Here is a 15866-nt window from a genome sequence, read left to right on the forward strand (position 1 = left end):
GCTGGAGGAAAGCTCCCCATGCATGTAGGCTCTGGGTACTTTGTCTTGATGTCGTCCTGGTGAAAAATCAGCATTGATACACTAGGTTCTTCACCAGGATTTTCTGTTCTTATGGTGTCTTCGGCCATTACTTCGTTGCCCCAATAGAGGTTGATCTTGAGTTTTTTTCATGTCTGGGCGGGACAAAACAAAATCATAGGCGACATAGGGAATTTCCAATACGTCACTGGTAATGGGATGTCCTTGTAATTCAATAGCCAGGGTTACCCATTCGCTATGCATGGTCACTGACCCATCGTAGGCTTGGACACGCAATGTTCTACCAGCGTGCAGACGACTGGCGTCCACTCGAGTCTTGTTGATAACTGATACCGAAGCCCCACTGCCAACGAGAGCCTTCACTTCAATGCCATCTGCCTTAATGGGGGCGTACAATAAGCTTGACGACACCAAATACACTGTCTCACTGAAGCTCTTTTTCTAGGGCTTGTGATCCACGGTTGTCAGATTATGTGGAAGTAGTCTGTCGTGAACTGCGCGAATTGGTTCTTCACCATCATCACAGTCATGATTGACGCTTCCCAGGGTTTTGTTTATGAAGCTATCTTCACATTCAGGTGACAACGACTCTAGATGTTCACTCAGCTTACGAAAATCAAGTTGCTCTGTTCTACCACCTGGCTGTCTTCTCAATGTAATTCTTGGCAGTGAGCTCTGTAGAAAGTTCAGACGGTCATCACATCATCTTGGACCTTTGCGCTTCGGTCGCGCCAAAATGTAGCGTTCCTAACTAGAACTGCAATAGAAAAGACAATCTCAGGGAGACAAGTGTCGTCCGCCATTCTATTCTAACTTCTCCCTCCTCACTTCTCCCCTATAGCACACTTCTTCGTCTTCGGTCGTACATCCAGCGCAGACCGCTTCAAGCAAGTGCGAAGGTTCAAAAACACGCTTATAAAAGACTTTAACTTCATACTAAAGTTCGTCTCGAAATGCCCGGATCTGTCGTAATCGATGTTGTGGTGACGTCGAGACAGAGAGTAAAATTTAATGACGTTTCGGAGCGATAATTTATTTATTTATTTATTTATTTATTTATTTATTTATTTATTTATTACGTAAACCCACATTAGCTCCAAGAGCATTCTAGCGGGGGTGAAATCTACGCACATTTTACACATTTGCAGATGTAAAATACGAAACACAGTGCCACATGGGCACAAAGCGAACAAGGCTTTATAAGCACGTAAAGAAACGCAAAAGATCGCTAGTATCGAGCTGTCATACCCATATGTACTTATGTACTACTATGTACCTTGAGGGTTTCACAAATAAAAAATAAATATAACACACACACACACACACACACACACACACACACGCACGCATATATATATATATATATATATATATATATATATATATATATATATATATATATATATATATATATATATATATATATATATATATATATATATATATATATATATGTAATGCCGGGTATATGTTGACGATGTTCGTAAAGTAATGAACGACATTGCTGCGCACGGCTTCATTCGGAGTTCGCTTCTCGCGTGGCGGCCTCGGCGATCGCACTGACGGAGCGAGCCGGTGCATCGTGACGTCATGACGCATCCACCGGCTGTTTGTCAAAACTGAAACTGGTTTGTGTAGAAGGAGCACCGTAGTTTTAAATTATTTAGAGCGCTCCGTCGGCTTGGCATGCACTATATCTTTTGTAGGGTTTTCGGGTCTGCAGGACTAATTCTGCGTTGTTCAGAAGCTTGCTTATCAAGATACCCCGTTTCCTGGGCCAACACCCGAGTCGTCCGACCGACCTTCGCCAATGGACACGCGTTCCTTTGTCCCGGCCGCTTCTGGATGTTATCCACGAAACTGGACTTTAGTTTGCATTTAAGTTATATCGCATGGCGTACTTGCGCAATCACAAGAATACCTAACTTTGTGAATGGGTATCGTGCAGTATAATTAGCATCTGAGGGTGCTGCAGTTGAACAATACAAGCATTCTATTTATTAGTCTCCTAACAACATAAGACGTTTCAGTTTGTGCCGGTGACGTCATTGTCTGCGTACATAACACTGTTTTTTGCTAATTTCTATATTGTGTTTTTGATGATGTGTACTTATTCTTAGTTTCGGTATTTTCTAACCTTACTAATATAGTAACCCATATGTGCTTGTGAACTGAAATTTTTTTTGCTTTTTGTGTGTGTTTTGATAGGACTACTAGCATTAATCAAGTGTCAGTTAGCTTCACCCTCCATGGTTTGCTTTCTTTCGTAAATGAACCAAAATAAACTTCAAGTTCATTTAACGCACGCGCACTCGTACGCGCATTCAAAGACAAGTCGGCAATGTTTTGCCACAACTCCTTTACACGCCTTAGCCTTTGTACATTGCGCGTACATTGAAGAAATACGTTAAACAAGAACACAACCGGCCATGAATGAAAAGGTGCCCGTAGGCTATAGCAGCAGCTAAATTACTCGACTAATTAACGTAATCTCGAATTAATACCCGTTGATCGTTAACTGAGGCGACGTCCGAGCTTGTATCTTACTGTTTTCCTATTCCACGCAAGTTACTTGACGACATAATTCAATGTTGCACTTAGGAGCGCGGAAGCTTTGGGGAGTTTGTTTAGGAAAGTAGACAACGCTCGTCATGTGGTTTCTTCAGCTCGTGGCCACGTTACTTGTCGCTGTAGCTTCCTAGCTCGCTGCAGCTTCCTAGTTTCGCTTTCGCCAAAATGTTTCGGGCCACAGTTCCGTGGATAATCGCATTTTTCCGGGCCCAAAAGTTTGTACAGCTTGTACGGAGAGCTCGCTTCGATTTCTCAATTACGATGAGCCCGCTGAAAATGAGAGGTTAGAAGTTAATTGACTTTCGTTAAGAGGAAGCTTTAGCTCGGGTTCTCCTATCTGAGGAGAATGTAAAAGGAGAATTAGTTTTTCTCGGCAGCCACTGCGCTAAATATGACGCGGTTTGTTGCATTTAAAAGGAAAACTTAAAATCTAGTGATTGTTAGTTTCGATTTTTTTATTTAGGTCGTGAATTCTTTATTAAAAGAATGAACAAAATTGTATATGTTCGGAAAACGATACTATCAAGTTTACAACTCTAACTCCACAATGAAAAATGATATCACTATTCCCTGAATTGCATCTAACAGTACATCTAAAGCGGACAAAATTAATATGTTACACATGAGTCTCAAAAAAACTAGTAATATAAAAATATAGCTTTTGCAGAATCCTTGTACACAACGTAACATGTTCACGTAAGGTGCAAATTGACATATGGAATTTGTCCGCTTTCAATGATCTAATGGGTGCCGTTTACAGAGCTGCGATATCTGTTCTTGATGTAGGGCTATTAATTTGTAAACTTCGTGCTTCTATTTCTTTCGGACTTTCGAATTTCTGAAAATTCTTTTAACAAAATTCAGACCCTAAATCGAAATTCCGCTGCAAAAAGTCACTAGAATTTAACCTTCTCTCTCAAATTCAACAACATTAATTAAAATCGGACTAAGGGTTAGTTTAGAAAAGCGTTTCTGCGCTTTACATGTATTTGAATAGGCCTCGTCTGAGTTGGGTCCGAGGTAAAGCTTCCTCTTAATTAGCGACTAATTACCCCGTATCACCGGTTACCCCGCGGCCGCCATTCCTTCCTGCATGTGTCAGAAGGAACCGGCCTTGCATTTCAGAACGGCTACATTTAAATATTACTTAGTCTTCGTAGAAACACCCAGTACACGAGTAGATTGGGAGTTTGGTCTCTAAGGCAAATAAAGAACTTTCCTCTCTCAAGATAGTGACCGAGAACATTTCTTTCAAGCATAAAAAAGGGCCTAGCAGCTAGTGCTGTTTTAACGTTCCCTTTTTTTTTGTTTCATACTGTTGTTGTTGGTAATGGTGGCGGTTGCGGAGGGGAAAGGGAAAAGGGGTCGGTCCAACTTTGTTTTACAGGGTATAGTGACTTGTTCGAGACATACTGATCCTGCAGGCGCCACGTACTTGCACACAACATGACCGAACGCGAAAGCGTGGCCTCATCGCTAGGACGCCCCTGTCACGCACATCTCGTTTTTTTACTGCGCGAAGTTCGATCTATAGCTCGCAGCGATATGGGCTCGCCCGGCGATCACTGCTTGACTGCACAACATGCACGGTCGATTCCGGAAATGTGCTTGTATGCATGCACGTGCCCAACGTGTTCGAGAATGTTGTTGCGTGCGATAACCCACTCTTTCTCTCTCTGCCTCTCTCTCCGCAGGGCATCGTTGGCAGCCTGACGAGCGGAAAGTCTGCCCTGGTGCACCGCTACCTCACCGGTTCCTACATGCAGGACGAGTCCCCAGAAGGTGGGTCTCTCTCTCTCTCTCTCTCTCTCGCTATTATATAGCATGCACCCTACCTGCTCGATCGCTGCTTGAAAGTCATCGAAGTAATCGCGTAATGGTATAGGGCAAGAGTCGAAAATAGCTCAACTGCACCAGTTATTCGAAAATTAACCTGAAAGCGTCGGAGCGCATATGTGTGCTTGTACGTAGTTACTATATATTACTAAATGCTGGTAACATATGCTGGCAACATAATGCATGACATAACTAAAATACTTTAATGTTACTGTAACTTCGATGCGAACTTTTTAGTATCGCAATTACAATGTATTAAAAGGTTACTTAACCTTCGCGCATGCTGAGGATCATCGTTTTATGTGAGAGAAGCAGCGCGGTACAGTTTCCATTCCTATGCGTCCGTATGTACCCCTCGATGACCCAGTTCGTGCGCGGGTCGCTGGGACGCTTCAGCGCAGACACGCAGTGTCGCCCAATTTCTGCGTAAGTTTCTCGCAATCGGTACGGGTTGTGCCGGTGGTGATTTACACTTTCGTTGAGGTAAGCACGGCGGCACAATTGTCAGTCAGAAGTATCCGCCGTCGCCAAATGGCGCAAGGTAGTTGTCGTCGCAATGACCATGCAGTCGTCTCCATGTATGGGTGTCTTGGAGAGAGATTAGTTCGGAGGCCATATATAGGGCCCACCGCAGCCTGCTTAAAAGTACCGCGTGTGCCGTCCCTAACCGGCCGCTAATTAAGTTTCGTTCAGCTGAGGCCCACAGACAGTCTTATCATGTTTCACGCAGGTGGTCGCTTCAAGAAGGAGATCGTGGTGGACGGCCACAGTTACCTGCTGCTCATCCGGGACGAAGGTGGACCTCCGGAATTGCAGGTGTGTAGCGCGCACATATATATTCCTTGCTTGCTTAACATGCTTATTTTCGCCCTTTAGGGCAGTATATATACAGTAGTGCTGCGTGTTTTCTTTTTTCATTGCTTTTTCTTTTTATTATTTTTTGTCCCGCCGCCTTGATTGTCACAGCCTCATTGGCGCAGCGGGTCTGCGGATACGCTTTGTGAACTCACCGGCTACAATTCGTAAATTGCGATATATACCGTAAAGTAATTAAAGAGGTCATTAGGGAATTTTGTTACGTTGTCGAACATACAGCGCAAGTAAAGTCGGCCTGCTCGATTGATCAAGCTGAGTGCCTAGAACTATGCTATTTGCCACAGGCGATTAAAAAATATATATATAGTAAAAGAAAACCAAACGTACAACAGTAGCTATTTTATACTCGAAGTTTTCGTGGTTCTGCCGAATTCGTCAGGTAGGGCATTCCAGCAATCACATATACGCTTGCAACATCGCCGTAAGGACTCGTGTACAGCGCACGCAAGGACTAGACGCAAGAAGAAGAAGAAAAAAATAGCACCCCAGCGCTGACTCGGCAAGTCGGTCTAGCCTCCACCTTAGGCTACCGCAAGAAATTCGCTCTTGACGATGCTACTTTGGACGTTGCGTACATGACCTGATATAGAAGAGAAGTATACCGATTACTGGGGCGACAAAATCGGCCCGTTGCGCTGTTGCGGTTTACGAACGTTTTCGCGTTTACCGAGTATGTTTCGTCGAGTGTGACGACAAAAGAAACAGCAGCACCGACCTGTCCTCGGCGCTGCTGCTTTTCGGCCAACGACGTTCGCTCGGAACGTTGGTCGCTGCTGCTTCGACGTCCTTTCCGCACACAGCGTCGCCTCCTCACGTTGCGGCTCATTGCTCGTGCTCGGTCGCGCAGTTTTGTGTGCGCAGGCCCACAGCGTTCGCGTGGCGCTGCAGCTGGTCATTAAAGGAGGACGAAAAGGGCGTTTCCCCGGAGCAGACGGCTCGCACGCGTGCAGGTCTGCGCGAGTCTTGTTGTGCGTACGAGTGGCACTTAGCTAATGCGTTACAGCCAGCGTGCTCCTGTGTACCTGCCGCGGTCATTACCGTCTTGGCGTTGCGGTGTCCCTAACAAAAAAGAAACGCGAAAGTAATTACACACGCACGCCGCTTTTGTCGCCGAGTTGTCCAGGAAATCTTTGCGGATCACAGCCGCGTCGGGCGCGCTCCCGAAAGAAGAAAAAAAAAAAAAGGTAAACCCCATCCCTCTTCACGACCGCAAATGCTGCTCGCTTCCACAAGCAGCGCTAAACATCGTTGACCGCGAGACTGCGAGGTAGACTAAACTGACAAAACTGTAACTGGGCGACGCCTCTCCGCACTGCAAGGTGCCGTGGTCGCTAACTCTGCTGTGGAACAAAAAATGAAGCGCGAACGTTCGCCGAGCGACGTGTCGGTGAAAGTAGGTCCGCCCAGTCTATTTTTCCTGCTAGGTATACTAGACACACACACTGGCTTCAAACGGCAACGTCCGTGGCTTTTTTTTTTCCCTCTTTCTTTTGGGTTATAATAGCTCGCTTCGGGCATTGCAGTTGCGAGCAAGAAAAACAAACAAAAACAAAACAGTGGCTTGTCCGATCGGAGAGGCGCTTGCACGCGTCCGGTCTCTCACTTCTGTAGCACCAGTGGCTCCCTGGTGCAGTTCTAGAGGACGCTGACCGCGGAAGAAGCCACCCCTTCGAGGCCGAGACGGGCCGCGTGACGCGCCGTGCTCACTTCGGCGCACACTGCGAGGCGAATCTTTGTAGCGAACGGGTGACACCCGAGCCCGACGCGTCGGGTGTATCGGAGGAGCCGGCGGTGCGAACGAGACCAGAGCGAAGGGGAATTGAAAACTGTCGGGCGGCGATTGTGAATGGAACGAGCGGCGGCAATGCCTTTTCTTCTCATCGCGCAGGCCATTGATGACGGCTTCTTTTGTGCGCCGAAATGCCTGCCTTTCTCTCTCTCTCTCTCGTCTCGTCTCCTGGGCGAACTTCGAGCGCTGCCGGCTGCGTGCGTACGCAGTACCAACGGCCCGACGACGTTCGGCGATTCTCTTTCTCGCCTTTTGAATTCGCGCTAGTGCGCGCTCAACACCCATTGCGAAGACTCGAGTCGCATACTTTCATTTCGTGCTCGAGAGAGAGGGGGAAAGAGAGAGCGAAGAGAAAAGGGGGTGCGTGCAATGGAGACGTCGGCGGAGCGGGCCGCGTGAAGCGAAGTGGTTTCTCGCGAAGAGCGTCCAGGGGTGAAGGTACGAGGACCGTGGTAAAATGCAGAAGGAGTTGCTTCATTCTCGGCCTCACTTTTTCTAGCATTGCGCGGAGCTGAAGAATTGAGAGTTGGTATCCATACGTTGTACGTCCATCTCGAGGCGGAATAGCTCGGCGCACAGGATGGAGACAAAGAAGAACCACGAGCACGAGAAAAAGAAAAAAAAGAAGTGGCATATATCCTCGAGCGGCGGGCCACCGCTGGCTGGGACTCGTTCTGAAGCCTGGGGCTGCAGCACCCCCTCTTGCTCTTGCCTGCGCCAAGAGCGATGCCTGGGCATGTATGAAGCCCCATTCTCCTCCGCCTCGGAGCCTTTTGTCTGATCTTCCCGACGTGCTGGAAGCGGGTCCTCTTTCTCGAGCATTGGTCTTGCGTGCCCGTGTAGTCGTTGCCTCCCCGTGTTAAACACGCGGGACGAGCGGTATGCCGTGTACGACAGGGCACATGGCTGGGCTTGCAGAATAATTCGGAGCAGGAGAAACTACGGCGAGTGCAGTCGACCCTCGACGATGCATGGGGGTGTATTTTCGCCCAGCGCACGCTGTCACCGCGGCACCACGCCGGCCGCACCTGTTCCCCGCCGGTCGGAGACGCGCTTCTGCCCACGCGACGGAGGAGGGGGAGGGTCGGGGGAGAGAAACTTTTGCCGCAAGTTCATTGCCGCAAATTATCGGAGTCCCGCTACCCCCTCCCGCCAGCGCGCGGCGTCTTTTTATCGGCCGCGTGGGGCGAGTGGATGCGCCGTGGGCGTATCTGGGTCACCTGGGCACGCGGTTTTGTTTTCTTTCGGTGCTCGTCCGAAACTGCGCTCGATGGCGGCCAGTGGGCGCCGCCATATTCGCGGCGCCACAGCGTGGCGCGCGCACCGCGTTTATTATTATTATTATTATTTTCCTGTACAAGAGCGTTCTTTTCGTGCCAGCGTTGCCGGGGCAACGGCGCGTGCGTGCTCGCCGCGCCATCGGGTCGCCCGCATGGCGGACGGCGGCCGCAGCAGCAGACGACAGCTCGGCGCAGACGACGCAATAAAGCAACCTGCCTGCAGCTGGCACATATATATCCTAGTGCGCGCGTGAGCGTCGATCACCGCTCGCGGGGACGCTCGTTAATTTCATCGGCGGTTGCCCGCGCCGTACGGCGATACCGCGAATGGAGCAGCGCGCCGTTAAGCCCGTCTTTCAGGTTCTCCGATGCCGGCACCACTCGGCGGCGGCGCGCGTCCCGTTTCCAAGGCGATTTGCATCGCTTCGATTGCCGTTGTTTCCCCGCAAGCGCGCGCAGCTAGCTCGCCGGTGGCCGGACGGTGTGGTGTGCGCGTCTCCTGTGCTCGTCGTCGACCTTGCCTACCTGCTGCGCGGCTGGAGTGAGGAGGTCGGCCAGACCCGCTGAGTAAGTGCGTCCGCTTCCAGCGTGGCCCGCGGTCAGTCGATCGCGTCGTGCCCGTGGCTTCGCGTTGTTTACCGCACTGCCCGGGTCTCCCGGCGCGCGAGGCTTTTTTTTGTCGGCCGGTCCTGCGCTGCAGCAGGCGGCTGCCCCGGTGGTGCAACGGGAGTGACCCTGAATCCGCTCGCTCGGCGTCGCAAAAACTGTTTGTCACGGCGCTAATGGCGTGAACTGTGGTGACGTGTTGCCGGCGACGGCCGGCTGTGCGGGCTCGCGTAATTGCCGGTGTTTGTTGCCGACAACGACGCACTGTCGGAGGGGCGGCCTGTTTGTTGACTGTTGAAGGCGAGTGTCAAACGTTCATCTATTGTATTTCGTTGTGATTTGATTCTGCTCTCTTTCTGAAAGATGCGCTAATGGCTGATATCGTCCCTCAACGAGAAAAGCAGGTTGCTAAAAAAGCAAAAAAAAAAAAAAAAAACAGATATTGTGGAGTTTAACGTCCACAAACTACACAGTAAACCATGCACTCATATTCACCATGGGTTGTTTAAAGTCACTTCGCTCAAGCTGTGTGTGTCTGTGTGTGTATCTGTGTGGGCATGCACGTTTTCTTCCCTGCACTTGTGCAGATTGCATTCTGTGATCGGTCGCAGTATACGCTTATGCTAAAGTACGTGTTTGGAGGAAGGCGGAGGGAATCTCACGCGCCTGTATTTCGTCGCATTCAGGTACCAACGTCTTTAAGGGGGTACCTCTTATGCGTGTAGAATCTCGGGTGTTTTAGTCACATTGCAGGAGGATGTCTTCGCTTTGGCGGCTCCGGTGTCGCCCTCGCAATATGCGTGCCGGCTTGCACTGCCGACCGATAACCTGACGCCGATTCGAGGCGATCGGGTGCCGAGACCTGCACGAGTAACGCTTGCGGCTCGCGCTCTCTGCTGCCGAGGCCAGTTTCGATGAGCGAGCGCGCTGCCAACACCGACGGCGTTAGCTCGCGACAAAAGGCTGATCGAGCGCCTTTCTCTCTCGAACGCAGTGTCACGTGATCATCGCAGCGTACTCGGTCCTCTGAACGGGTTTCGAGCGCGAAACCAGGATTGTGAAACCCGTTAGAAAAAAAAAGTGAAGGGCTGATAGCCAGGCATTCTGCAGGAATGCACCAAGAATGCATGCACGTACCGAATGTCCAGATCAAAGAAGATCAAGTAAAATCAAGCACCCGTTTATTGCGGCTATTGCGTTAAGAGGTCGCTGTGTTCAGGTGTACCTGTGGACCGGCATTATATGTTCAAGATTTGCGCAAGAATATTTATTTTTATTATTACGGAGATCGAGATGCGCTTACCGGCTCTGCTGTGCTGGTCAGAAGACAGGGTTTGTACCTGTAAAAAGGACCCGTCTGCTGTCACTCGCATTCGGCGCCCATAAAGTTACCCTTCGTAAATGCGGTATACCCACGAGTACAATTCCTCCGGACGAGATACCGACCGACCGACCCAGCAGCAAGAACCGGAAGGCCGAGAAAGTTTGAAAATTGCGGCAGAAACCGCCGTGGCTATGAGTCGGCGATAGCTTCCCACGACTGCTTTATCAGCTACGGTCTGTCTCCGTGTGTCGCTGTACACGTGTCACTGCACAGTTTATATATAGCTGGTGCTCGCGTGCATTCGAGAATGAAAAGCACTATTCGTGTCGCCCGCGCCGTCTCATTAGACAACTCTGTATCTATATAAATGGGCGATAGCATTAAAAAAAAAAAAAAAAATGGAAACATTAGGCGTATCTTGCGCCCAGCGATAGCTGGTTAACGGTGATCATGCGCGGCGAAATCGTTTTTTTTTTCTTTGGGGTTTTACGTGCCGAAACCACTTTCTGATTATGAGGCACGCCGTAGTGGAGGACTCCGGAAATTTCGACCACCTGGGGTTCTTTAACGTGCACTTAAATCTAAGTACACGGGTGTTTTAGCATTTCGCCCTCATCAAATGCGACCGCCGTGGCCGGGATTCGACCCCGCGACCTCGTGCTCAGCAGCCTAACACCATAGCCGCTGAGCAGCCACGGCGGGTCGCGGCGAAATCGGAGACCGAGTTCATTTCATTGTTGCGATGTATTACGCTCTACGAGAGAATGTACGCACAGGAGCATGTAAAGCACTTCGTTGAATCGAAAATTGCGTACAAACTGGAGCCCTGTTCTGTAACGATTTGGCTTCCGAAGAATTTAGTTCGGCGGTGGCGTAACATTTGGACACTTCGCCGACGATGAAAGTGAGTGGAAGGAGAGAAGCCAATCGGTGCGCAAGTTTTTTTTTTTGGAAGTGAAGCACACAAACCTAGCGAAAATATAGCAAATTAGGAACGCTTCTTGGTTACAACAACAATTACTACAAATAATTTCGTGATGTTATTGACAATGTTTGTCTCATTATGAAACGTATGTGTGGCATACTGGCGGTGAGTGATTTGACGTATTTTTGTTTACTGCGGTTGACCCATTTATGCCGCTGGGTGGTACGTCGTACTTTAAGTTGGCGAGCGAAATCTCCACTGGAGTTGTTTAACTATGCATAAGCATATCCCAAAATTTAAGTTGACCCACCTCGAAATTTTGGTTGGCCCACCCCCAAATCTCAAGTTGGCCCGCGTCCAAGTTCAGGTCGGCCTCAAATTTTACGGTCGTGCACTCCCAAATTTCACTTGGCCCATCCCTACTATAAGCTTCCGCATGCTGTTCTGCTCTGAACGCCGATCTCGCCCGTGCACACGGCACGCACATGCTCTGCACACGGCGCCTTCGGACCACACCGAAGCACCTCGCGCCACTTCGCATCGAGGAGACGACAAATTCGGTTTCCGCATGATTGACATGCGCGTGACGTCAACATAATATGCGGGCGCGCCCAGTGGCGATGGCGTCACCCAAGCGGCGACCAATCGCTGCTGGCAAAGCGAATTCTTCGGAAACACAATCGTTGCAGAATACGGCCCCTGGTTTCGTTTGATCGAGGCTTCGCTCTAAAGCATTAATCCTCATTGCAGTAAGTTTTCCACGCTCTGATCGAACACGGCACCGCAACTTGTCTCCGTCACTGGCGCTATCCGTATTAATATACCTGCCACACCAAAGCTCTTAAGACTGCGATTACATCGAAAGCAGATATTGAAATGTTGCCTGACTAGTTAAAGGGACACTAGAGCGAAACAATAAATCAGTTTACACTAATGAAGCATTGTTTGAGAACCCTGCAGGCAGTCATTTAAAAAATAGTGTGATTATTAGATGAGAAAATGAAGGTCCAAGTATCAGTATTTGAATTTCGCGCCGAAACCCCAGCGCTGCTACGTCAGGGTGACGCCAGGGATTCCAAAGTATCTTTTCGCATTTGGGCCGCGTTGGCTAAATAAAGATTTCCGAAACTTGCCATGTTTTCTATTTGGTTCCTTTAGAACACAATGTAGTCAATCTGTACCGCTATATATGTTTAGTAAGCCCTAGAAGATGCCATCAAAATCCAAGACGTCACAGCCCGCAGGAGCGGGAACTTAAGTAGGCGTCGCCACCCGTATTTCGTTCTTGCGCTTTTTCTGGCTTACCAAACGTCTTATCGTTGTAAGAATGGTGTTTTTGGTGTTGTAAAGCGGTAATTTACTGATGCAGAAGAAATCATTTTTCACTTTAGTGTCCCTTTAACGTACCGCTTTGTGACTGTGCTTTCGACAGGCGGAAGTTGACATATAAGAGAGTTACAGCATGTCCGGTATTCCGGTGCGTGCAATGACGTTTGGACGCAGGTAGTGACATCTTGCGACGCTTCGTGTCACCAGAATGCCTTGTAGACACGTTCTCGTGCTCCATCAATCTTCTTGCCTAAAAAAAAAAAAAAAAGGAAAAAGAAACCCACAGACGATTACGGTACTCCCTAATGAGAAACTTGAACGCAGCTCTCTATACGTGTTTTCATTTCGCGATGTATTGAGGCAAAGAATTTGAGAGAGACATGTAACTGAGTCGGCAATCGTCGAAAGTCTAATCTACCGGTCAAGCGCGTCGGCTTTTATACATGAGTCATCGAAGGTCCCGGCGTAATCGCGCGTGGCTCCGAGGAAGTACTACACAATTCGCGTCGCGTGCACAACCAGATTACAAAAAAATCGCAAATCATGGCAATCGAAACAAGTCTGAGCGAGACCAAACCAATCGAACCGAATAAGCGAGAGCTGACGCGAGCAGACGGTAGTACGAAACGAGCGGTGCGGCTGATACCAGATACGCGTACGCATCGAGCGGTCGGGCGCGTCCTCATGAGATCAGTTTCCTGCGCGCATGTCACTGAAAGGGCCGCTCTCATTGGTCTCCACCGTTCGCGGCTTTCACCTGCCGCTTCGCGTTCGCTGTTCCTTCGCTGATGTGCTCGTTCGCGCGGTTACGCCGCCGACGCTCGCCGTTGGAACGGGCCATTAGGAGCTGCGCTCGAAAATGCTTAAAAAGCAACTTGTGCACCATTACGCTGCCGCCGAAAATTTGCACCAGCAGCGGAGAAGAATACTCATACACTTAGTTACTGCAACAACAGCAGCTCTGTTTGTCTGGTCGAGCTTTGCGCCACCAGGTAGCGCCACCAAACCACCCGCTCGCGTTTACGACTCCGCTGGTAATCCGCACGCGCCAATGCGTACTCGGGAATCCCGGACGCGCTAAAACCGTCTGCTATCAAGAAGCAGCGGACGCCGTGCCGCCTTTTATAAAAGTAGTGCGTGGAGATTCCCGATTGCAATGTGTAATCGTTTCACCGAACCTTTTTTTCAGCCACACACTTTTCTTAGACATGTGACGTGACGGGAAGATAGTATCGCCACCCCCATTTCTTACCTGCGCAGCGAACCTTCGCTGTAGGCCACCCATTTGACATTAGAATGTGCACGTGATCGCAACGGCCCCTTAAAGCGCGCTTCGTAGCACTAGCGAGACGGTGCAGCTCCATCCATCACGAGCGTGCGTTGCACGCGGCGTCGGGACGACATGTGTGTATGACCGGTCCAGTTGATGACATATTTTAAGAAAAAAAAAAAAAAGAGAGAGGCCGTACCATGGACGAAAACTGTCCGCTCGTTTTTTTTTTTTTTTTCCGTTCTCCGTGCACTGTTTGTTTTTACAGCGGCGATGCTCACACACGCACCCCCTCCTTTGCGCAGTTCAGCTGCTGGGTGGACGCTGTGATCTTCGTGTTCAGCCTGGAGAATGAGGCCTCGTTCAGCGCCGTCTACAGCTACTACATGCGGATGGCGCACTTCCGGAACAACGCCGCCGACCTGCCCCTCATACTCGTCGGCACGCAGGGTGAGTGGCACAACTTTTCACTCGTTGGGTCTCTTCACCCGCTGTCACTATACGGCAGCGTACTACGGGGAAGAGGGAGCTACGGGTCGTGCACCATCAGCCCCAACAGACACAAGGGCTATAGTTGCGTGCGCGCTCGAGCGAAAAGGCTTGGCCACCCGTTAATCCCCCGTGATCCAATCATTCACAAGGGTTGAGTTAATACGTTGCTGGTAACGTGGTAACTGCGCGAAGCGACGCGACAATCGAGACGCGGCGGCCTGGCTCTTACGTTGGCTATTTGGTGCCGTACTGAACCAACTTTTAACTGGCTTCGACGGGCGAAACTATGTGGAGCGTGAGATTGTGCGCGCCGCTGCGGCCGCTTTTTGTCGGTTCACGAGCGCGGACGCATAGGGCGCGCTGGCGAGCGCAAGGAGTCATCTGTTTACTTTTTTTTTCAGCGCTGCGTATTTTCGAGGCCAATCTTCGTTATTTCTTTCTTTTTACGAACAGGGCGTTCTCCCGCGCAGGAGCGTGGCAGAAAACGGGCTCTATCGAAGGAGACAGGCAAGACGAAAATGAACTTTTGATTTCCGTTGTATAAACGAAGTTTTGCCCGTCGAAGCCGCCACAGCGCTAATCGCAAGAGGGGCACCTCGCGGCTGCATTCGGATGTCGCCGGCGCGCAAGGAGGAATCGCGGAAATGTGCACGTTCGCAGTCCCGGAGGGTCGCGCATGCGCGCAGGCGTCGGTCTCGACAACAGGGGGTGCGCCGCGAAACGGCGCGTAGGGCCGTTTCGCCATTTTCGCCATAGTGTTCCTGTATATGCAGGAACACTATTTCGCCACTTTATTTTGCCACGCTCTCGCGCCCCCCGCAATATTTTGTGTGCGAGTGTACCTGCTCCCGTTGCTGAAGGGCGGAGAGAATGGCATTTTCTTTCTCATTTTCCATTCCATTTTCATTTCAACTCATTTTCCTTCGTCGCCGCGTTGCCATTATGGCTAGGATCTGCCAATCGGCGTGGCGCGCATGGTAAGATTGGAACATGCAATGGACCCTTACAAAACAAGGGACGCTGACTGCTGCCAGCACAGGAGAAAAAAAAAAAAAACGTTCCCTAGTTTTTTGCCACAAGAGGGGTTCCGTGTGTCGGGCGCGTACCCTGCTGAAGGTAGATCGATAAGAAGAAAAAAAAAAAAAACTATTTTGCACGCTTGACGGCACACGTCGCCCATTCGGCGCCCCTTTGTTTGAGCGCTCATTTGGGCCTGTCAACCGTGTCGGCAGCAGCCCCGATATCGCCGCTTAAGTGAAGACCTCTGTTGACGCGAATGCAGCCATAGACGCGTCTCTGCGCACAGGAGGACCGTTTCTGTGTGGAAGGGCCTCGCGTCTCGTACGTCTCCCCGCGAAAACGCCGCCAGTGCCGTAACAGCGTCGCATGTGCAGCGCGTGTTTTCGAGAGTGAACCTATCGCGGTATCGACCTAGAAAAGCGTTGCTGTCTGCACTTCCGATGAAGAAGTTGTTCAAAGGAGGTTGTGCTGCTTCCTATATAGTTACCGTGCAGGTGAAGTTGCGCAGC

General features: G+C 50.0%; 1 protein-coding gene across 6 annotated transcripts in view; it reads left to right on the plus strand.

Annotated features, from left to right (window-relative positions):
- Nucleotides 1-15866, plus strand: part of LOC126529991 (centaurin-gamma-1A-like) — a 277071-nt gene that overhangs the window by 212769 nt on the left and 48436 nt on the right. For 5 of the 6 annotated variants that reach the window (XM_055070171.2, XM_055070172.1, XM_050177460.3 and 2 more), the window contains exons 3-5: nt 4305-4392; nt 5177-5262; nt 14151-14295. In XM_055070171.2, the coding sequence (XP_054926146.1) occupies nt 4305-4392; nt 5177-5262; nt 14151-14295 (319 nt within the window). Of the gene's footprint in view, nt 1-4304; nt 4393-5176; nt 5263-8529; nt 8959-14150; nt 14296-15866 lie in introns of those variants that run through there. The other variant, XM_050177462.3, reaches the window with a different exon arrangement.

The sequence above is a fragment of the Dermacentor andersoni genome, chromosome 5 (assembly GCF_023375885.2).
Source record: "Dermacentor andersoni chromosome 5, qqDerAnde1_hic_scaffold, whole genome shotgun sequence".
Classification (NCBI taxonomy): domain Eukaryota; kingdom Metazoa; phylum Arthropoda; class Arachnida; order Ixodida; family Ixodidae; genus Dermacentor; species Dermacentor andersoni.